This window comes from Anomaloglossus baeobatrachus, chromosome 9, assembly GCF_048569485.1.
Source record: "Anomaloglossus baeobatrachus isolate aAnoBae1 chromosome 9, aAnoBae1.hap1, whole genome shotgun sequence".
NCBI lineage: Eukaryota > Metazoa > Chordata > Amphibia > Anura > Aromobatidae > Anomaloglossus > Anomaloglossus baeobatrachus.
Window position 1 is genome coordinate 73,885,639 of NC_134361.1, and position 24,693 is coordinate 73,910,331.

General features: G+C 41.4%; 1 protein-coding gene across 3 annotated transcripts in view; it reads left to right on the forward strand.

Annotated features, from left to right (window-relative positions):
* The window catches only part of AFF2 (ALF transcription elongation factor 2), a 763,896-nt gene that overhangs the window by 419,526 nt on the left and 319,677 nt on the right, over nucleotides 1-24,693 (forward strand). For all 3 annotated transcript variants that reach the window (XM_075323783.1, XM_075323786.1, XM_075323784.1), the window contains exon 4: nucleotides 1,936-1,980. In XM_075323783.1, coding sequence (XP_075179898.1) covers nucleotides 1,936-1,980 — 45 coding nt within the window. The remainder of the gene's footprint in view (nucleotides 1-1,935; nucleotides 1,981-24,693) is intronic.

The following is a 24,693-nucleotide window of genomic DNA, read 5'->3' on the forward strand; positions in this document are numbered from 1 at the left end:
AAGCAGAAATACAGCAAAGTTGCAATTTTATTTATCTTTTTTTACATTGTATATAGAGATGGGTGAGCACTGCTCGGGTGCTCGGTCCTCAAATTGAGAAGATTGGACGCTCTGAAAGAGCTCAACTCTAGTGACGAGTATAATGGAAATCAATAATTGGGCAGTTCAACGCTCCGTCCACATACAACCAGCCATATACATAGCATTTCCAAGGGGGAGGATAGAGTTTTTCTCTTTTGACACACTACATCCAAAAACGTGCTTTAACCCCAGTTTACTGCCATTCAGAGGCTGCGAATGTCTCACTGGTGTGCCGGCTCCATCATGCAGTGAAGCAAGCCTGTGCATTGTGGTCAGTATTCCATGGCCAAAATATCCGAGCACCCATGAAACTCAGCTGAGGTCCTCAAGTACCAGAGCTCCTCGATGCTTGATCATGTACCGCGCTTGCTCATCACTAATTGTATTGTGTATTTATTTGCCTTTCTATATGTATGAGCTCATCTTTTAGATAAGGCAAGCACAATTATAGATAAATTTGTTCCTAAAAGATTAGTCTAAGGCTAAAGGCCCCGTCACACGCAACGACGTATCTAACGATATATCGTTGGGGCCACGGATTCCGTGACACACATCCGGTATCATTAGCGACGTCGTTGCGTGTGACACAAACGAGCAACCTTTAACGATGGAAAATACTCACCAAATCATCCATTGTTGACACGTCATTCATTTTAAAAAAATCGTTGATTGTTGTGGACGCAGGTTGTTCGTCGTTCCCGAGGCAGCACACATCGATACGTGTGACATCTTGGGAATGACAAACTATAGCTTACCTGCGGGCGTCGGCAATGAGGAAGGAAGGAGGTGAGCGGGATGTTACGGCTGCTCATCTCTGCCCCTCCGCTTCTATTGGGCGGCCACTTAGTGACGCCGCTGTGATGCCTCACGAACTGCTCCCATTGAAAAATGGCGGTTCGCAGGCCACAGCGATATCGCCAGGCAGGTAAGTCCGTGTGACGGCTCCGAACGATATTGTGCGCCACGGGCAGCGATTTGCCCGTGACGCACAAACGATGGGGGCGGGAACGCTCGCTAGCATGTGACGGGGCTCGTATTTTCTCCAGCCGAGAAAAATGGTCCAATTATGTTAGTCAGACTCCAATCCAAGTTTCATCAGAGTTCGATCAGTGTGAGATCCATTTTTCTTGTATGCAGAGAAGAATAAAAAATATTTTCTATTTTCTCCATTTCGTCAGTCTGTGGAAATTGAACCACACTCGTATGTCACCCGAGTGCAGTTCAATTTTTTTTATTTTTAAGATATATGTTTGACCTTTCTGAGATATATATATATGTATATATATATATATATACCGTATATATATGCATCTATATCTATATATATAGATATATATATATATCTATATATATCTATATATATATATGTATATATATATGTGTGTACATATATATATTTACACATATATCTATATATGTGTATATATATATATATATATATATACATATATCTATGGATATATATATATATATATATATATATATATATATATATATATATATATATATATATATATATATATATATATACAGTATATAGATGATATATATACATATATATAAAATCATATAATTAATACAAAAAATGTATCACTTTTGGATTTCAATTCCGGTTGGCTATTGATCTTTTATAGCCCAAATAAAAACATACAATTAAAATCTTACATTTGTTTAAATTGAGGGAAAAAGAAAATTGAATCTTTGCTTTTCTGATATTTGTACTTCAGAAGTCACATTATTTTTATTATTTATTTTATTTATTTATTTCATGTAACTTTTTTAGTGGCACCTATAGTTTTATTGTACTATTTCATTTTTTCCTCCCCTTAATAATACAATTCTTTCTTTACACAGGTTGGTCTTCCAAATGATCCCAGTTGTGTTGAAGAAATCTTACGGGTAAGTTTTAACGTTTGCCATAAATCATGACTTTTTGAAGGGTTCTTTAAACTACTTTAATTGTGGGACAGACTAGTAGAGTGATAATTTACAGTGTTTATAGTGATTTTTAATAGTTCATAAAACATGTCACCATAACAGGAGGCAGCACTTGTAATATGTCTCAGAATTCAATAAATCAAGAAAAAAGTGGCTATAACCTGAATAATTGTTTCTGACTCTGTATTCCTACTTGTTACTTCAAGGTTTCTTGTCACAGACTATGGTGTCAGCCGGGAATGTGCTCGTCTGAGCAATGGGATTTTCTAAATATAATAAAACTTGTGTGTCGGGAACAAGTTTCTGCTGAAAGCATTTTCTTCATGTCTTTCATGTTCATTTCAAGTGGCCAAAGACACACACTTGTAATTGATGTCAAGGAATTCCTGTTTTTGTCTGTATGCTGCTGTCCTTAGACCTCCTATAAGTAAAGACATAAATCATAGTGACATGCAGGATACAATCCAGAATTGAAATATATCTATTTATTAAAGAATTTCTAACACTTAAGAAGAACAAATGTACTTACAAGGTGCGAGTCTTGATAAGTTGTACATTGATTTCTGACTTGTTTCATTGGCACGTTGAGTGAGTTGACGGTAGTAATGGGCAAAATGTAAAGATCAATCATTACATTTTTACTGATCGCCACTAGAGATGAGCGAACCTGAAAAGTTACGTTCGGTATTCATACCGAAAACAGTTTTTACTAAAAAATCAGAGTTCGAGTTCGGAATTCGGGTGCTTTACATATGCAAACCCCTCCAGTGAGCATTGACGTGCTCCACTACACTCGGTGCTCGGTCCAGTGGGAGCCACTTGCAGTGTGTAACGGGGTGCCGGGGGTACCTCGGGGGTTGTAGTCGTGGCCCCTTTTTCTATCAGGCTAACCCCCGGCTCCGCCGTCAATATTGGGACAGGGGATTGTTCTGTGGGGCAGAGTGTGGTGGAAAAGAGCATGTTGTCAGCCGCAGGAAGACTCTTCAGGCAGGGATCAGATAAACCAAACGACATCTTTATTGCACAGAGTTCTCACAAACAGCTCAATGCACGGATCTTGTAGCGCACGGTCACAATTCCTGTCCGGGGAAATCTTTCCTTATAGTCTCCTCTAGTGGGGATGTGCCCGGCTACTCTGCTTCACCTAGGCTCCCACTCCGGCTATCACAGACTGGACCCACACCAATTCTGCTTTACCATTGAGGACACTTCTTCTCTCCTTCCCTTCGTTCTTCCTGTCCACTCAGCTCCACACTCTGCCCCTGGCTGTTCCTTCTCCCCCGTCCCGGAATCAACTGACTTCAACACACACACACACTCCCTTTCCCCCTAAGCTGCCGGCTCCTCCTCCCTCCTGTCCATTTCTATGGGGACAGCCGTCCCACCCGGCCACTAGGGGAAACCCACTAAAACAGTGCAATTACAATAAGACATCAACATAAAACATCAACAGCTTTGTCTACCCCAGCGGGGGTATCTTCAGGGGAAACGCTGCACCTCTTTGTAAGGGGTCTGCCCACCCCCTACAAGTGTATGATCGGCAGGGTAATGACAGCTTTTGAAGGTAACGACAGCCTTATTGGATGTAGTGTACACCCCAAATAATAAAAATAAATGGAAAAGACCGCCCACCCGTTCCCAGAAGAGCTCTGTTTATGGCTGGGGTAACAACAGTGTTATCAAATATAGTGTGTACAAAAATAAATAAATGAAAAAACCCTCCCTCCCTAAGTGCTTTGCTTATGGCTGGCTGTATGTGGATGGAGAGCTGAATTGCCCAATCAATGACTTCCAATGGGGTTCAGATCAAGTCCTAGTCCAAAATCGAACTTTATCTAAGGTCCAGCTGAACCCGCTGAATTGAACTTCCCCCGGTCCGCGCATCTTTAATCTCCACTATAACACTAGGAGTTTTCAATAGACAAATGATTAACCCCTTCACGACCTTGGACGGATCTATCCGTCCAGGATCGTGTCCCGTTAAGCCCCGCCCCCTGCCGCGGGCAGGCGGCGTGGATCGGCACACATATCAGCTGTTTTCAACAGCTAACATGTGTGCCTGCTAGCCGCGGGTGGAATCGCTTCCACCCGCGGCCATTAACCCCTTAAATCTTGCTGCCAAAGTCTGGCAGCAAGATTTAAATGCGCGCGGCCATGTTTGTTACTTACCGCTGCCCCCACCGGAAGTCACGTGTGTTATCACGTGACTATCGGTGGTTGCCATCGTAGCACAGGGTCATGTGATGACGCCTGCTGCTACGATGTTTCACTTTCGTTTTCCCTCGGCCGAGAGCAGAGGGAAAACCAAAGTGACTGAATCTGCTGATTACAGCTGTATTGCTGTGATCAGCAGATAGCGATCAGCGATCGGATTGCTGATTGCTATAGCCCCCTAGGGGGACTAGTAAAATAAAAAAAAAAAGTAAAAAAAAAAGTTTTAAAAAAATAAAAAAAAAACAAAAAACCGAAAAGTTCAAATCACCCCCCTTTCCCCCCATTGAAAATTAAAGGGTTAAAAAATAAATAAATATACACATATTTGGTATCGCCGAGTTCAGAAATGCCCGATCTATCAAAATATAAAATCAATTAATCTGATTGGTAAACGGCGTAGTGGCAAAAAAATTCCAAACGCCAAAATTACGTTTTTTGGTCGCCGCAAGTTTTACGCAAAATGCAATAACAGGCGATCAAAACCTAGCATCTGCGCAAAAATGGTACCATTATAAACGTCAGCTCGAGACGCAAAAAATAAGCCATCACTGAGCCATAGATCCTTAAAAATAAGAACGCTACGTGTTTCGGAAAATGGCGCAAAACGTGCGCCACTTTTATTGGACAAACTTGTGAATTTTTTTTAACCCCTTAGATACAAGTAAACCTATACATGTTTGGTGTCTACAAACTCGCACCGACCTGAGGCATCACAGAGATACATCAGTTTGATCATATAGTGAACACGGTGAATAAAACATCCCAAAAACTATTGTGCGATGACAATTTTTTTGCAGTTTTTCCACACTTGGAATTTTTTTGCTGTTTTCCAGTACAATATATGGTAAAACCTATGGTTTCATTTAAAAATACAACTTGTCCCGCAAAAAACAAGCCCTCATATGGCAAGATTGACAGAATAATAAAAACGTTACGGCTCTTGGAAGAAAAGGAGCAAAAAACAAAAACGCAAAAACGGAAAGTGCCCGGGGGCTGAAGGGGTTAAGTAGGTGTTTTGAAATATGCAGAAATAATTGACAAGTGCTCAATATGTGAAAGCAGACCGTAAATCCCGAGTTTAAATCCAAAATGTTACCCCTTTTACTGTTTTAGTAATTTGTATTCCTCAAAAATTCTGAACCATGTCTCATACAACTTGGCATTGTACCATTCCTCTGTTATTTCTACTATGCATTTATGTTCTTAGCTAGGCATGTGTCACTGCTAGAAATAGGCAGACTCACAGATACCCGGGATTGGTGGATCCAACCGATTTTAAAAAAAAAATCCGGTTCAGGCCCAGAATTGTTCCTTGTTCTCTGTCTGGACGCCAGTCCCCATATAAGTCTAAGTGGACCCAAATCAGGTGCTTAAAAATGGTAGTAAAAGGGATAGGGAAATTGGGACACTCATTTATCCGTCCTGCAAATGCATTGCTTCCCCCATGCACTGGTAGTCCCTGCATCTCTGGTTGCAGTAGGATGCGCCCCCACCATGTGTGACAGCATGTCTGACTGCTTTCAATGAGAGACTCTGTATTTGTCTGTTTGATGTAAAAATAAATAAAGAAAATTGGCATTGAGTCCCCCTATATTATGATACCCACCACAGATAAAGCATACAGCTACAGGCTGTAGCCCTCAGCCATGTGCTTAACTTTGCTGTGTATCAAAATAAGAGGGACTGCATGTGGCTTTTTTTTAAAAAAAAAAAAAAAAAAAATTAAATAAATATTTTTTTAAAAAACTGTGTGTGGTCCCCCCCCCCGCCAATTTTGATGCCTAGTCATGATAAAGCCACCGACTGGGGCTGGTATTCTCAGGTTGGGAAGACCCATGCTTATTGGGCCCCCCAGCCTACAAATTGCAGCCTGCAGCCACTAAGGATTGTTGCACCCATTAGATATGACAATATTGAGACTTGAACAGTTGAACAGAGTTAATCTAACCTTAAAATCACTAAATTTATTAATTATATTCTAAAAATCCCAAATGTACCTGCATTCCCCCAGGTACATTTCCAGGGTGAGGCCCCCCTTAGCGCCTTTAAGTAGCGGCGGCAATACGTGCGGCTGCCACCACCCATGTCACAGACCTTTAAAGGAAACCTCCCAGGTGTAATATGCTCCCAGAACCATGAGCAGTTCTGGGTGCATATTGCTAATCCCTGCCTAGCAGTCCTTGTGTACACTAAAATAGATAAAGAGATCTTTAGAAAAAGTATTTCTAAAGATCTTTTATCTTATGCTAATGAGCGCAGATACTAGTACCAAGGGCATTATATCCCCTGACTAGTCCATCCTCTTAGCATGTTAGTACGCCCACAGGAGTGTACTATCATGCTATTCAATGCAATGTCACCAGTGGTGACGCGAGTACCTGTGTTTGCACTTCTGAATGCCCCAGCACTTCCAGTCATGCGCAGTAGACCTCTCTGAAGCCGGGATTCGTACACCTGGCTTCATACTGTGCATGACTGGATGTGCCCGGGATTCAGAAGCACGTTAACAGCTAACACAGGTATGCGCGTCACTGCTGGCGATGCTGAATTGAATAGCATGTTAGTACATCCCTGTCGGTGTACTAACATGCTAAGAGGATGGAGTAGTCAGGGGATATAACGCCCTTGGGCCTAGTCCCCATGCTCATTAGTATAAAAGAAAAGACCTTTAGAAATACTTTTTCTAAAGATCCCTTTATCTATGCTACTAGATACAGGGATGGTTAGGTAGGAATTAGCAATAGTATTAGCAATAACTACCCACTGCTACTTTATGATGATGATAGGGCAAGTGGAGGGACAGTGTAAAGAGTAAGCTGGGGGTTAGAACGGGGGTGCCATCTGAACCTAGGACTTTAAAACATCCATTGCTAGGCAGGAACAGGTTTTAAGCAGGCTGCAAGTTCTAGGGATTTATTTGACAACTCCTCCATCTTGTTGTTCCAAAAGGATACATGAATAAATATACCACTTCACTCAACTAAACACAGGCAGAGCACGATGAGCTTTGTTACGAATAGTGACTTTTGATATTGATTATTTTATAGCTTTTTTATACAATTGTTTGTTTGTTATATGAAATTTTGGCTTTTTAGAATATAATTAATAAATTGAGTGTTTTTAAGGTTAGATTAACTCCGTTCAACTCTAAGAAATTGCTCTGTATTGACCTGTTTATTGTTTTTCCATGCCCTGGTGTGGTGACATTTGTGGTAATAAGGGGTTAATGACAGCTCACAGCTGCCACTAAGCCCTAAATTAGTAATGGGCAGGGTCTATTAGACTCCCTCATTAATAAACTGTAAGTGAATAGACATAAACACTAACTCCCAAAAAAATCCTCTATTTGAGTTAAAATACAAAAAAAGCACCCTCCTTCACCCTTTTATTAACCTCAAAAACACCCAGGTCCGACTTAATCCCATGAGGTCCCATGATGATTCCAACTCTGCATTACTGAAGGCACAGTGCGCGGGCATAGGACATGACCTCCCGCTGTGGGCTTGAGGCAGAGACTGAGCCTCAGTGGTGAATGGTGACATTACTCAGGTTATCTGCAGCCTCAGCTGAAGATTCCTACGGTCCTCCACCTGTGATGTCAGGTGACCTCATTGAACTGAATGACCTCACTTCAGGTGAGGTCACTGAATTCAGAGACCTGCATCTCCTGGCAGAAAAGCGTGTTTTTTTTGCCAAGAGATGCAGATTTGGTGCTGAAATTTCTACACCATATTCGTGCACCCAATCTATACCTACTGACAAAAAAATGCATCAAAACACCATGTGCTTTTCATGCGATAGTGATGCAATTTTTTTTTTTTTTGCCAGAAGGTGTAGATTGGGTGCAGGAATATGATGTAAAAATTTCAGCGCCAAATCTGGATCTCTTGGCCATAGAATGCACAAAAACTGGACATAAACATGTGTATAACAAAACAGGTGTAACTGCAATCATTTTCTAGGAGAAATACTTCATTTTCTGGAACAATTTCAAGCGTGCCAACACTTTTGGCCATGACTGAACATGTGTTGTTGAATATTTTTTTGGATCATGACCAGTGATGGGCAGATCTGAACTGTAAAAGTCTGGATCCGCAAAAGTTCAAAAGTACCCATGCACTGACCCAAGTCCTGGTGTTCTCACGAAACTCTGGGTAACTATCCTGATCCGGCAACATGGGTAATTAAAAAAAAATAAAGGAAAAATAAATAAAAAAAGGGAAATGCAGGCGCGTTATACTTACCATTCTCCCGCGCGGCTGTAACACTACTTTCAGGGAGCTCATTCTACTTCCAGGATTGCTTGTTATCCTTCATACATATGCACTGCTTCCCCTACCCACCGGCAGTCTCAGCATCTCTTCTTGGTTGCAGTCAGACTATGCCCCCATCTTGTTAGATAGTGTGTCTGACTGCTTGCAATCCCAGGCGCTGTGTGCATGTTTGTATTGGTGTAACAATAAATAAATAAAAAATTGGCGTATTATGATACTTAGCACAGATAAAGCATATGGCTCCAGGCTGCAGCCCTCAACCTTGTGCGTATCTTGGCTATGTATCAAAATAAGAGCAACTGCATGTGGCTTTTTTTAAAAAAAAAAAAATAAATAATTTAAAAAAAATGGCGTGTAGTCCCCCACCAATTTTGATACCAAGCAATGATAAAGCCAAAAACTGGTGGCTTGGTGGCTGGTATTCTCAAACTGGGGAGACCCATGGTTATTGAGCCCCCCAGCCTCAAAATTGCAGCCTGCACAGTGGCCCTTTTCTGTCGGTGTCTCCAGTGGTTCCATGTGTGAACTAAATATTTAGTACCAAAGACAAAATGAAATCTGATCCTGTGAGGTCAGGAAAGTCTTTTTTCTATGTCACTGGATGAGATCTGAAACCATACTTAGTATTTTGTACTGTATATTGCTCCAGGCATAATCTTAGCCTCTAGTACAAAATCTGTACCAGGGCTGCTCTATCCTGTGCCTTTGATAATACTGGTGTCTTCTTATGTGGAAGAAGGACTATAATATGGCTTTATGGAGTTAGCCTTAGATAATCTGTGGTACTTTCTTTTTTTTTTGCTCCATTACTTTTCCTTTCAATTGAGTTACACCTTCTTCAGGGTAACCACTACATGAGATTTCCCGTAATCTTGTTAACCAGCCCAGTGGGCTTTATGGTCAGAAACAAGGAGACTGGTTGCCCATAAACACAGTAAAGATTAAAAGCCCCAGTGTCCGTCCATGTGCAGTAAACCAGTATAGGTTCTGAATATATGAAGTAGAGAACAATGTATCTTCTTGAACCTCACCTTCTAAAATATAGTATTTTCTGTTAATTCCATGTTTGGTGCGGCCACACATTTGTAGAAGCTCTGAAAGGGTTATTATATCACGGGGGAAGAAGTTCTTTAAATTAAAGTTTCAATTAACTGTGTGATCAGAGTCATCTTTTCTCGCGTCCTGCCAACTAGCTGAAATAACCCTGCACTCTATAAATATATATCAACGGCCAAAAATGCCCTTGACAGTCGAAATTACATGTGCAATTTCCATTTTTTGTGTGCTGTTTAAAGCACTAATGGATTTAATCAGCCCCATCTCTATTTGATGTGACTGTTTCATGTAACACAATTAGCAGGTAGAGACCTTTATTTGCTCCTCCATCATTTTCCCGGTAAAATAGAAACTGACATTAAGAGAGATGCTAAAAAATTTCTTCTAGTAAGTGTAATATAAAAGGTAAGCTGTCCACGGAGGTTACACATTCACGTAGTAGCTAAAAAGGCTTTAAAATATCTTCATATGGATTCTACGGGAGGTGGGGGGAAAGGCAAGGGATAGGGCAGCTAGAAAGTTGCCGACATGATGTGAATTTACAATGATAATCCAGACGTCACCGGGAAAGTGAGTAACAAGCTAAAAAGCCTAGTGAATCATGTGGTCCTGTCAAATGGAAGAACACGGAATGCAATGATGTCAAATAGTCGTAACTTAGCAACCTGGCATTAGGCTGTCGACAGACGTCGTGAGTGAAGGCACTTTTAAATAGCCTGGTAAATAAATGAACTTTTATATATTTTAGGAATATGACAGAACAAAGAAACGACCAAGAAAAATATTGGGTTTGTTCTTCAACCTGTGTTATTTACCATTGGAAAATATGGGCTCTTGTAGCTGGCATCACTTGCCCATTTACGCACTCTTCTGTCAGCAATCCATTGATTGCGTGGCATGAAGTATTGGCCATGGTGAAAGAAACCTATAGTTTATCTGAAACCTGTTAGCATTTAGATTTCTTGTCTGCAAACACATTTTCCAACCACAATAGCATTTATTGTTGGAACAGTCTTTGTTACTAAGCCGTTCGTCAATAATCTTAATAACACAGAGCCGGAGCTGCGAAAAATGGCTGCCACTCACATGTCAGAGTCTGGTGAGCGCCAGCTATTAAGTGTTAGAAGACAATTTAATAGACAAGGTGATGGTCGTTTTATTTAGACCGCAAACATTTCAGATGTCCTTTTATATATTTTACACCGTGCTGGTGGTTTAACCAGTAGAGTACATGTCTATTGTTGAAGCCCTAATCACATAGTGTGAAAATTGCTACACGTTTTTACGATCTCATTCTTCATATATAGCACAGAAGAAAAGAGAATTGGAAAACTGTAAAATCAAGATATTCTATATTTCAAAAGAGAGAGCATGAAACATAAGATGTATTCTTTTTTTTCAATGTGCTAGAAAATGTGAATTTTCTGTTTTGTAAATTAACTCCAGTAATAGACAATAGATCTATACTCCCCTGTCAAGTGGCCATAACTTCTGCGCCAACATTCTCTGATCTGTAATGGTCTTTGTTTACTTGATTACAGTGCTAGTGTGTCATGTGTTCATTATTCTCAGTGTTTTATTCCCGATGTGTTCATTGGTCTCAGTGTGTTATTCCCAATGTGTTCATTGGTCTCAGTGTTTTATTCCCAATGTGTTCATCGGTCTTAGTATTTTATTCCCAATGTGTTCATTGGTCTCAGTGTTTTATTCCCAATGTGTTCATTGGTCTCAGTGTTTTATTCTCGATGTGCTCTTTGGTCTTAGTGTTTTATTTCCAATGTGTTCATCGGTGTAAAGGCCGCTTTACATGCAACGACATCGCTAACGAGATATCTTTGGGGTCACGGAATTTGTGATGCACATCCGGCCTCGTTAGCAACGTCGTTGCATGTGAAACCTAAGAGCGACCGCTAATGATCAGAAATACTCACCAAATCGTTGATCGTTGACACGTCGTTCATTTCCCAAATATCGTTGCTGATTTTGGACGCAGGTTGTTCGTCGTTCCTGAGGCAGCACACATCTCTATGTGTGACACTCCAAAAACGACGAACAACAGCGTTCCTGCGTCCTCCGGCAACAAGGTGGAAGTGACATGAATGCGGCTGCTCTTCGCCCCTCCGCTTCTATTGGTGGCCTGCTGATTGACATCGCTGTGACGCCGCCCACAACGACGTCGCTAGGAAGGTAAGTACGTGTGACGCGTCCTAGCGATATTGTTCGCCACGGGCAGCGATTTGCCCATGACGCACAAACGACGGGGGCGGGTGCGATCGCTAGTGACATCGCTATCGATGTCGCAGCATGTAAAGCGGCCTTTAGTCTTTTATTCCCAATGTGTTCATTGGTCTCAGTGTTTTATTCCCTATGTGCTCATTGGTCAGTGTTTTATTCCCGATTTGTTCATTGGTTTCAGTGTTTTATTCCCGATGTGTTCATTGGTTTCATTGTTTATTCCAGATGTGTTCACTGGTTTCAGTGTTTTATTCCAGATGTGTTCATTGGTCTAGGTGTTTTATTCCTGATGTGTTCATTGGTCTGAGGTGAGGTGAGGTCATAGACTTTACTAAGGTCACCTAAGGTCAGGTTACCTGCGGTCACAGGTGTAGGGTCTTGGGAACTTCCAGCTATGACCGCAACTAACCTGAGTGATGTCACCACTGATCACATAGCTTATTCATTCTCTGCTTGAAGCTCACAGTGGGCAGTCATATTTTATAGCGCTCGCTGGGAGCTTCAGATGTAGTAGAGCTAAAATGGTCGTGGACCTCGAGTCATGTTGATTTCGTCTGACCTGCATGAGTGATTTTGTTGTAAATAAAGTGATGAAAGAGGGGTTTTTTGTATTTTATTTCAAATAAAGGATTTTTTCGGTGTTTGTGTTAATTTACTTTCTCTTACAGATTAGTAATGGGGGGTCTCATAAACCCTCTCCATCACTAATCTAGTGCTTAGTGGCAGCTGTGAGCTGCAATTAACCCCTTATTACCCTGATTGCCACTGCAGCAGGGCAATTGGGAAGAGCTGGGTAAAGTTCCGGGACTATCACATCTAATGGATGTGTCAATGTTGGACAGCTGAAGGCTGCTATTTTTAGCCTGGGGCACAGGTTTCTACAGCCTGAGAGTATCAATCCCCAGCTGTCGGGCTTTATCATGGCTGGGTTTCAAATTGGGGGGGACCCGCAAACCATTTATTTCAATTATTTACTTAAATAATTAAAAAAATATATAAAAAAGCCGCATGCAGTTCCTCTTATTTTGATACATAGTGAAGGTAAGCGCACGGCTGGGGGCTGCAGCCTGTAGCTGTATACTTTATCTGTGCTGGATATTATAATATATGTATTTATTTATTTTTACTGTATAATAGACCCAGGGTCTGTGATTGAAAGCAATCAACTGACTCGCTCACTCAGCTTGGGGGTGCGTCTGAATGCAACTAATCACAGATGCCGGTGGGTGGGGAAAGCAGTGAATATGCAATGAAGGTAATGAGTGTCCCTGGAAGTGAATAAGTGGCTACTGGAGCAGTTACAGCCACGCCGGAGACTCTGTAAGTATGAAGCGCACGGTTCTTTTATTTTCTTTATTTTTCCTTTATTTTTTTTGTTTTTCCTGAGTTGCCAGACCCAGATATTAGCCAGAATTCCGTGAGAATTCCGGGCCTGAGTAAGTTTGAAACTGCACAGATCCAGACTTTTACTGTCTGCGTCCACCCATCACTTATGATCAGTGATATAGTCCGTAACTAGAGCTAGTCCGTGTCTGTTCATCATTTATTGTTTGTGGTAAGCAATGTTTTTCTTTTTTTCTCACTAGCGGCTTAAGATCTGTGGTGTCTCAATTACTTCTTAACCAATGCAATTAGGAAGGAAATTTGGATGAGTGGTGGCTTCTTATTAAGAGGACCACAAATTATCTGTCTGAGATATGACAAATAGCTAGCTAAACAGGGACACAAACTGATCGGATCAGAATGGTGACTATCCCTATATTTAGAGAATGATGTTTGGCACTAACAACAAGAAATAAAGTTTTGACTGCTTCCATTCTTGTGGCTAAAGCAAACACCCCAGTCCTCTCTGAATTAGTCCTCCATGGACACCATCACAGGAGATGTAGCAGCTTTTTCACATCATTCTTATATTCCCTATAAAAAGGTATTGGTCTGTAGTGGCTGAATATTGACCAGAGTCTAGTTTGACTTAAAATGGAATATTCCTTAATTTGTTTTATATTTTAGATCTTTAATCACTTTTAGATTGTTTGCTTTTTATTGCTACTATCTATGTATGATAGAAATGTGTAACACTTAAAAGAGGTTATAAATGGATAATCTTGCTTACTGTGAAGTAGAGGGGTTCTCAGAGAAAAAGAGACGATACTGAAAAGCATAGCTTTGGCACACCCAAACGAGAAAGAAACAGATATGGTGGTCCAAAAATTATTTTTATTATTATTATAATTCTTCACTCATTTGCAAAATAACGAGTTGTAACCTTCATTCATTTCATGAATGTTTTCGGCATTAAATAGCCTTTATCAAAAAATTAGGTCTAAGTTTACTGGGTCACAGAGTGCGGGCACCCATAGAGGTCTGTATAACCGGTAAGGCTGGTAAAACTGGGAATCAGCATATAAATAGAGGCAAAACACCTTATGTGATACAAGAAATACAAGCAGGGCCGTGCTCCGTGCTCTATTTATATGCCGATTCCCAGTGTTACCAGCCTTACCGGTTATACAGACCTCTATGGGTGCCCGCACTCTGTGACCCAGTAAACTTAGACCTAAATTTTTGATAAAGGCTATTTAATGCCGAAAACGTTCATGAAATGAATGAAGGTTACAACTCGTTATTTTGCAAATGAGTGAAGAATTATAATAATAATAAAAATAATTTTTGGACCACCATATCTGTTTCTTTCTCGTTTGGGTGTGCCAGAGCTACGCTTTTCACTTAAAAGAGGTTATCCACTACTAAGACAACTCCTTCTGATCCACATGTTTCCTCCGGATGAAATAAAAGAAACCAATACCAATGCGGATCCAGCAGTGTCTGGGTTCGTATTCCCAGTGCTCACATGATGTAGCGTCATACAAGCCACACGTCCAATTGGTGCCAGATTCTGTGTCACTGTCTTCGGACACAGAAGCAATCCATGGAGGTGACCAGCAGCTGCAGCACTCACTTCCTTTTTATTAATGACACAATGACTACAGGATAGTGGGGAACTGTGGCTCCTAAGTTGTCCCTCCAGCTAGGGGGCCCTGCACTATCCCTAACCTCAGGGATACTCTTAATGGTGAAAAGGCCTGAGTCTCCTTCCTGGCCCTGCTCCTGATTTTACTCCCTCATCTCCCTCCTCCAGAGAGGGATAGGACAGGATTGTGTTGAAAACCACTGAAATAAACAGACAGGGGAAACCAATACTCTGTTAGTTTACACACACAGAGGTATAAGACAATAAGAGATTAGGAGGAAAACAAGAGCAGGGACTCATTTAGCCTTCCAAAGCCTGTTCTGCACTAATAAGGGTCAAAATCTATATATATGTATATATTTATTATTCTCTCTTTAGTCTCTAAAATTGGTAATAACCCTTTCAAGCCTTATCTGCAAGACAAATTTGATATTGGTCTACTGATTGGCGAGCACTAAAATATTTGAATGCGCATTACTCGATTCAAGCTGGTTAGACGCTCGGACGAGCTCAACGCAAGTAACGAGCATTATGGAAAGTCAGCCTGCTTGGGGCATTTCCGGCGGGAGGTAGGGTTTTTTTTTTTTTTTGGTTTTTTTTTTGTCTCAACCGGCCAAGAACATTCTTTTATCCTCCAGGAGTGCCTTTCAGACACTACCACTGGCTCTCCCTGCGGTGCCTGCACATATCAGATAAGCCTGTGCATTGTGGTTGCTGTTTCACAGACGAATTATACAAGCATTTGCGATACTCCGCCGAGTACCCGAGGACCCCGATGCTCGATCGAGTAAGGAGCAGTGCCAAGCACGCTCTCTCATCACCAATTAAGACCCATTTTGACCTTGACATAATCCATTTGCAGTTTTGTTTCCTACATTTTACGTTGCATATCCTATAAATACAATATTCATCTTTTGTGATTCTAAATTCTAATTATTCTTTTTTGGGATGTTCTCATCAACCATATTTCTGTCTGCCATTTTCATAGTTATGTTATTCATTTTGCTTGAATACAACAATACAATTTCTGGATTCCACAATGTTTTGTAATGAGGTAAATAGATTAATTATCTTTGCATCTGCAATTCAAAGAACTAGAGCTGAACTTTTACACAATAGTCACTGGCTTCATATCAGCAAACAAATAGACACTCAGAAGTATTTAGAGAAAAGCAATGTTTTAGTAGCTTTAGAAGAATTATAATACGCTTTTGTCTTCTCTGCTTTATATTAATTTGTAAAGCAAGTAGAATTATGTTGAATCATATTTGATTCAAATTTTTTTCATACTTCTTTATATTGAAAAAATAAAATGAAACACATCTGTTAAGTTTGTCACTTCCAAGATTTCACATTTTGAGCCAGAGAATGATAAAACACACCTACCTGGGAATTGTAGGGAAAAAGAAAATCTTTCCTGACGTCAAATCATTTCCTTGGATCAAATTAAACATAATTTTTAGACTCAGTTTTTATAAAATCTGCCATTACAATTTCTTAGTTGGGTTTGGCTACTTTAACTGTAAAGAACCCTTTCCGAGAAAGATATTTTAAGTGCACTGAATGTCTATATAATTGTCACATTTTACAGTCTCCCTACCTAGTGATTTTTTGTGACACCCCAGCCCCCCTTTGTTTAGACTGGTTTTCTGGTACTCCGGCATCCAAAGTGGCCACTGCAGAGGTACAAGAAGTGCACTGGTTGTTCCTGGCACCATACCCTTTGCTAAGACTAACCCACTTTTTAGAAAAATAGCAAAATAACAAAAAAAACCCTCCAAATAGTGCAGGTACATTACTTTATCTACAGCTGTTAGCATTAGTTATGTTTTTATACAAGAGGGACTCCAATTCTGTTTAAAGAACATTGCGTAATGGCAAATGTTTAAAATTGCTATTAAATCTACAGATTAATGCAGTATTTGGCTTTGGCTTATAGCATTTGCTTGTTAACTATTATGTCAACTGATCTACAACAACATCTGCAGACGCCAAATCTCAATTGTGGAAAAATTACCAGTCAGAAATGTAAATACTTTTGGCAGTTGGCTGCAGCCTTTTACCTCCTTATACTTGTGTATGTTACATCCATGCCAGGACTGGCGAGAAGCACTGAAATATGCGTCAAGGTTAGAGAAGCAATTGAATGGACCTGAATATCTTTCTGTTCCCAATTCCATTACATGCTATTGGGGTTTTTTTTTTTACAAGTTATTAAAGATTGCTTTAATTATCCAGCCAAGAAACTTAATATTTTTAGTTTTTAGTTGTTATTATATTAGTAAATTTATAGTTTAGTGGTCGCCCGAAATTCATTTTTAGTCGATTTGCTCCATGACGGGAAGATTTGAAACATTAAATGCGGAGCAATTCTTCTAGGATAGGGTTAAAAAAAATACCTTCCCTTTCCTGTCTTCCATCTTCTTATCAGCTTTTTTCTTCTCCTTCCTTCTTCTTTCCTTCTTTCTTCCTTCCCTTATTCTACTTTGTCTTCTTCCTTCTTTTCTTCTTTTTTCATTCTTCCTTCCTGTATTTTTCTTCCTTCTTCTTTCCTTTTTTCCTTCCCTTATTCTTTTTCTTCTTTCTTCTTCCTTCTTGTTCTTTTTTCTTCTTCTTCTTCCTTCTTCTTCCTTCTTTCTTCCTTTCTTCCTTCCCTTAATCTTTTCCTTCTTTCTTCTTCCTTCATGTTCTTTCCTTCTTCTTTCCTTCTTCTTCTTTCCTTCTTCTTCTTCTTCCTTCATCTTTCTTATTCATTTTTTTCATTTCATTTTTTCTTCCCTCTTCATCTTCCTTCTTTATTTCTTTCTTTCCTTCTCCTTTCTTCCCTTTCTTCCTTTTTCCTTCTTCTTTCCTTCCCTTTTTCTCCTTCCTTCCCATTTCCTTCCCTTCTCCCTTTTTCTTTCTTCTTCCTCGTCTTAGATTAAGCATCCATGCAGTCACGTGGCACTAGGCCCCATGTAGTCACGTGAGGTGTGACATACATCAGTAATGACTGTCACATCAACTGACTTGACTTGAGGAAGAAGAAGACAGATGAGGAGCCTTCTGAAGAAGGAAAAAAGTGTTGGTGTATGTAGGGCACAAGGATGAGGATGGCTGAGAAAAAGAGTTGATTGTTTTTATTAACTCTGTCTTGGCCACTATTTTGCTGTATTCACATAAAGAATAATCTCTAAATATAATTTGTTAATTTGATATTTATTATAAATATATATACATAAATAAACAATTTTATTTAACATTAAATTCTCCTTGAATTTTACGAAATTTCATATTCTAAACACCTTGGATAACTAAACACAGATCTTCTGTGGCTCTAGATTTGCACAAATCTTTGTCTCTCCATATCATCCCTTCCAGGACTCTGTTCTTCTTTACACAGAGGATAGTTCTTAAGTACATTGAGGTTGTGTGTCTGGGGTTATTGTTCTGCTGCAGAATAAATTTGGTGCCAGTCACCTCACTGATGAGATTACATGATGTTATCCATCTGCCTATATTTCTCAGCACTGAGAACACCATTTATCCAATTGCTGAAATTCATTCCCAAATTTATAAACAACTGCCTGTGGACACTCATTATTTTGCCGCTCTTCAGCCCTTTGGGGAACAAACTTCCTTCTTTTCCAGCCAAATATTTCACATTTTGAATCAGTTCAGAGCTTCTGCGGCCATTTCTCTGCTCCCCGGTTTCTGTGTTCTCTTGCCTGGTTGAGTTGTTTGGCCATATGTCCATGTCGATGATCTCTTACGTAAATATTGAATGATTTATTTTACATGTTTATATTGCGCCATCATATTCCAATTCGCTTTAGGCCTAAGAAACACGGCATGAAAATCGGAGTGAGTGGAATGTGATGGCATTCCACTCGGACCAATATTAGCCTATGTGCCAGTACCCATGAGCTATTATTTTCTCAGTCCTAATCGGACCAAGAAAATAATTGCAGCATGCTGCGACTGTAATGCGATCCTGGTTTCTCTCGCACCCATTCAAGTCTATGGGGCGAGAGAATAATCGCACTGCACTCGCAGTACACCGGTGTAATGTGGGTGCAGAGCAAGAAGGACAATATCCAGCTACGGAGGAGAGAGGGAGATAAATCCCTCCCTCTCCTCTGCAGCACTGGCCCTCCCCTCTGCAGCAGCGGCCCGCCCCACCTCAGTGCTGGCCCGCTCCCCGCCGCTGTGGTCCAATTGCATGATCAAACCTCAGTCGCAATGACCCTCGCATGACACTCGGCTCCTGGTGTGCTGCCAGCGTGAGCCAAGTGTCATACGAGGTTCGCAGTAGTCCCCGTGTGGCCTCAGCCTTACAGACATTATGATCACTGTCCCCATTGAGGCTCACAATCTCAATTACCTATCCATATGTCTTTGGAGTATGGAGCAAACCAAAACACCCAGAGGAAACCCTCAAGACACAGTGAGAACATACAATGTCCTTGGTGAAATGTAGATTTATAGATAGACAGTGTCTACCAAAATTCACAATTTGTGATGTTAGGTTTGTACAATATTTCCATGTTGCCAAGTCAGTGTCCAACACCCTAAATTATCACTTACTTGGGGGCCCCTCAGATGGTGATTCCAGCGCATCCCATGGCTCACTTTAATTAGAATATTATATGTCAAGTTCTGCACATCATAAAAACTTATTCACACATTTTTCACATTGGGAAAAAATAGAACCGATCTTCATGTTTTTTCGTACACAATAAAACAATGAGGGATTCCAAGGTTTCTCTTAGGAACCAGTCAGTGTTATAGACTCACAACATGGATGCCATTCAATTGCTGTCAGTTTTTTCTCTGACTCATTCACTCGAATGTACAAGTTCGGTCCACAAATTGTACCAAAGTAATATGATATGGCCCAACAAATGGACATGTTAAAATAACTGTAAAGGGAGCTTTACACGCTACGATATCGTTAATGTTTTATCGTCGGTGTCACATTGTTGGTGACACACATCCGGCGTCATTAACGATATCGCAGCATGTGAGACTTACCAGCGACCTTAAGCGACCTCAAAAATGGTGAAAATCGTTCACCATGGAGAGGTCGTCCCAAAACCAAAAATCGGTAATGGTTGATTATCGATGTTGTGCGCCGCTCCTGCGGCAGCACACATCACTGTGTGTGACACCGCAGGAGCGAGAAACGTCTCCTTACCTGCCGCCAGCCGCAATGCGGAAGGAAGGAGGTGGGTGGGATGTTACGTCCCGCTCATCTCTGCCCCTCCGCTTTGATTGGCCGGCCGCTTAGTGACGTCGCGGTGACGTCGCTGTGATGCCGAACGTCCCTCCCCCTTGAGGAAGGGATTGTTCGGCAGTCACAGCGCCGCCGACGACCAGGTAAGTGCATGTGACGCTGACGTAGCGATAATGTTCGCTGTGGCAGCGATCACACGAAATCGCATGCACGACGGGGGCGGGTGCTTTTGCGCACGATATCGCTAGCAATTGCTAGCAATATCGTAGCGTGTAAATCCCGCTTAAGATATAATATATTGGTATTCTATCTTTGTAAAACCAGTTATCACATGTTTGACAAAAACATATGTGTGAATGAGGCCCAAGGTTTAAGGTTATGAATTGTCCAGGTTTTGTTAAAAATGTGCTTTGCTGGTTTTGTACCATTCAGTTGGGTTGAGTATTAAATGGGTGGATCTTGGCAGCACTCATGGTGGGTATCAATATGTGCTGTGAGCTGGAGAAAGTGGTCAGCTTTTATTTTCTGCATCAGTATAAAAATTGTAAAGGAATCTAGGGTGGTTCACCCCTTTTTATTTCTGGCCACATAGATATTATGTTGAAAAACAAGGTTTCTCTCAAATACCTTGTCTTGCCAAAAGTGCCTGTCAGCCGCATTATTGCGGTCCAATCTTCCTCATCATATGGCCCTCCGGGCTCTGTGACCTCTGATGTCCGGTGATGTCATGTCAACTTCATGTTGACCTGACCTCACCGCGGCCTGCCCAAGGCTTTGTGAGTCACTGGACTGTGGGCGGCTTTTTACCACTCGTCACAGCCCAGCATCTCTCCTGCTTGCACGCTCTACAGTGAAGGAGGAGGGAGATGCTGGACTGTGACGCTGGGCTGTGCTAAGCGGTGAAACTCTGATGACAGTCCAGTCACTCAGGAAGACTGCGGTCCACCTCAGTTGAAGTGACATCACCGCGGCCTGACCCAGTCTTCCTGAGTCACTGGGCTGTAGGTGAAGTTTCACCGTTCCCCACAGTCCAGTATCTCTCATGACCTAGTCTTCCTGAGTCACTTCGCTGTGAGTGGAGTTTCCCCACTTGTCACAGCCCAGCATCGCTCCTGTTTGCGCACTCTGCACTGAAGGAGGACGGAGCAGGGAGATGCTGTGCTGTGACGCTGGGCTATACTGAGAGGTGAAATGGCTCCCACAGCCCAGTCACTCAGGAAGACTTCGGCCCATCTCAATTGACATGACATCACCGGACATCAGAGGTCATAGATTCCTTGGGAAGTCATGTGAAGGGGGTGAGCGGACCACAATAGCGCCACTCACAGGCACAGATATTTGAGAGAAATCTTGTTTCTAAACATAATATCAAGGTGGCCAGTAATGAAAAGGGGTGAACCACCCCTTTAAATATAAGTTATTCCCAATTTTTGACTGTTGCAAAAATGCATCTTCCAAACTGTGAGTCCCACTTCCTTCTGTTTTCCCTTTAAGAACATAGACGTATTTGAGGACAAATGAAACTTATTGCACAATGCATGTATTTACAGTAGTTTTATAAGGGTAATGATGAAATAAAAATTGTAATCTCAGTTATCAGATGTCATTTGATGTGATCCATCTGTTCCACGGAATCCTATGATAGTCATCAACAGTACAAACCTATGAGCATTTTATTCCCATAAGACGAGTACACCCACTATGGGGAGACTTCATCAGAAAACAAGATTGAATTAAACCCACATCTAGAAAAAATAATGATATTTCACTGGAATTACTTTAGAAATTATTTGCTTGTTGTTTTATTTGACTGCTACAATATCTTGTTCTGTGGAACATTAGATTTCCCCAAGGGATAATGGATGGGGGAAATACAGTTTGCCAAAATTAAAGACTAAGTAAAGTGAAATAAATCTGGGATTACATTGCTGGCTAAATTATTTGGTTTGGAATTGATGACAATTAATGTAATTTAAATTGTTTTTATTTTATAGTTATGAAGCAACTACAGCTCTGTGGAGGGATATGTAATGGATGGATGGATGGATGGATGAATAGATTGATAAAAACATTTTTTTTTTAAAACTTTTTATTCTGTTTACTAGTCCCCTTAGGGGACTTGAAACTGTGATCGTCTGACCATTTCTGCTATACAGAGCAGTGCATCAACACTTGTATAGCAGAAATCGCGGTCTCCTATGAATGCCAACTCGCAGCCGGCATTCACAGGAAGACCATCATAACAAACAAAGGGGTCAGTAGCAGAGACTGATAGAGGGATTTAACTGGTTAACAGCTGCCGGCAGATCTCCGATCCACCCACAGCTGTTTGAGGCACGTGTCATCTGATCTGATCAGTGGACTTCCGTGTGCACGCTCAGTGTGCAAGCCCGCACCAAAACAAGGAACATGACCTATAATGTACTGTTACACCCAAGGTTCTAAAGGGGTAAAATAGGTTTGTTGAACATAAGTTAAGATAGACTTAATGTTTGATTGCATTGCCATGTAAATTGCATTATGCTTCTTTATAATATATGCTGTAATAGTTATGTATAGCAGTGTTAATAATGCAATGTATGTGTATTAAGCTAAGGTGTAAAGCATAGCAGCATTGGTAAGTTATTATAGTGTCTGCATAGAACTGGGTGAAAGGTTAAGTTTGCCCAGGAACAGACTGCAGGGGCAGAGATAGTTAATGTTAGAAGTAGCCCCTTAGAGAGGAGTTGGAGCACAGAGAAAAGAGGATAGTTTTCCTGTTAGTGTTCAGATAGGGACGAGCTTGCAGCAGTAGCAGATGTGAGATCTGACTAAGGAGCAAGACTGCATGCAGTGGGTGTCCTGAGAAAGACACAGAAGACCGAGAACCATGGTAGCGAGATTGAGAGATAGAGAAGAGCCTGAGAAATAAAGTTGTACCAGAGACAGATTGAAGAACCGAGAAGGAAGCCGAGTAACAGAGAAAGATCTGGAAGAAGGAAATTCAGTGATTTAGTCCCTACTAGCTTATAGCTCTTAAGGTAATTGGCCAGGACGAACTAGTACACAAGGCAAAGAGAGTGTCCCAGGTGGGAGTCAGTAGGCTACAAGTAGGCCATATTGTCATTAACCCTTTAAAAAGGAGATGACGTTGAACTGCAGTAAAGATGGGATGACTTTCATGGACTGTGCAGTATAGCTAGGCTGGGTAGTGGTAATATATACAAGACTATGTGAAATGGGAAAAATATGTGAGATTGAACCTGCAGAGGAAATATATTTGGAGATACTCTGGAAACATCCAAGAAAATATGTGCCCACTATCGGGTGCATAAAGTTTCCATCAAAGTTTTGTTCAGTAAAAGTAAGTTTTTAAAAATGTGGTGGTCTCTCTCAGTAAACTGTGTAACAACTGGTCCTGGCCAGTCAAAGACCTCCAACCTAGCAGCATTAATCCCTGTATGCCCAAATTATCTCCCCAACCAGCCTTGTATAATGCTATTCACTAATATGAATGTTTAAAAAAATGACTTATAAACCTTGCTATCCCTATGCTAATTAGGCCTGTGACTAGTCCAAAGGGTGTTAGTTTCCCAGACTAGTCGGCCCCTTTTCCATGTTATCACGCCCCCATGATTAGAGATGAGCAAACCTTAGGCTTGGGGTTCTGGCTCGGAAAATTATGTAAAAATCCCAATGGTGCGTATCACTCTGTGCTTGTGTCTGAGTGATTACCTGCTCTGTGCACGCTGCTGGAAATGTTTGTTCATCACAAATTAGGCTTTCATTCAGCATACTAAGCTATTTTGTTCACGGAGAATTAAAATAAACAAAAAAAAACAAATACTGCTCACTTTGCTCCGGAAGTGGTTTTCTATGGGCCTAAAACAAAACATTTCCAGAGGTGGGCGGTGTTTTTTTTTTTTATCAATTTTCTGTGAACAATATAGCTTAGTACGCTAAATGAAAGCCTAATTTGTGACAAACAAACACTACCAGCAGCGCGCACAATGCAGGTAGACACAAGCACAGCGCGATACGCACCACAGGGATTTTTACGTCATTTTTCGAGCCCGAACCCCGATCCTCGAGCCTGAAGTTCGCTCATCTCTACCTGTGTGTCATGATACTGTTTGCACTCTGCTGTGGCAGAGCTGTATCAGTCACCTGATCATGTTGTCTGCTTTCCCAGTGGGAGGAGCTTTTCCTTCCATGCCTCGTTCCCAGGAGCCCAACCACATTACCAGGACGTCCCCTCAATCATCCTGCTGCCAGTTATAGATCTGCTCTGCAGTGTACTTGGCTGGTTCCTGTAAGGGCTCTAGACTCTGTCCATTACCTCCCCCGAACTTCCCTGGCTTCCCTGACGTCCGTTCTGCCTGACATCTCTGTCTCCCAGCTCCTCCGTTTTGTCTTACCTTCCGTGCCACTCTCCTACTCGTTGTTCCATCCCTGTGCCCCCTCCTTTAGCTTGCTCTCCCTGTTATTGACTTCTGGCTTGTTCCGGACCCTGACTCCACCTCCTCCCTTGTACTGCGCTCCCTCTCTTGGCTCTGACCCGGTTAGCACGACTCCTCTTAACAACTGTGGTGCCCTGGACAAGCCAGGTCGTCACAGGTACTGCAACAACACACCCCACACCCCGAGATAGGCACACCAGTCACACAAATACTTGTTGCCTCCCTCCAGGGGCTGATGTCCACACCAGGTGGGGTGGAGCCAGGTGGTTG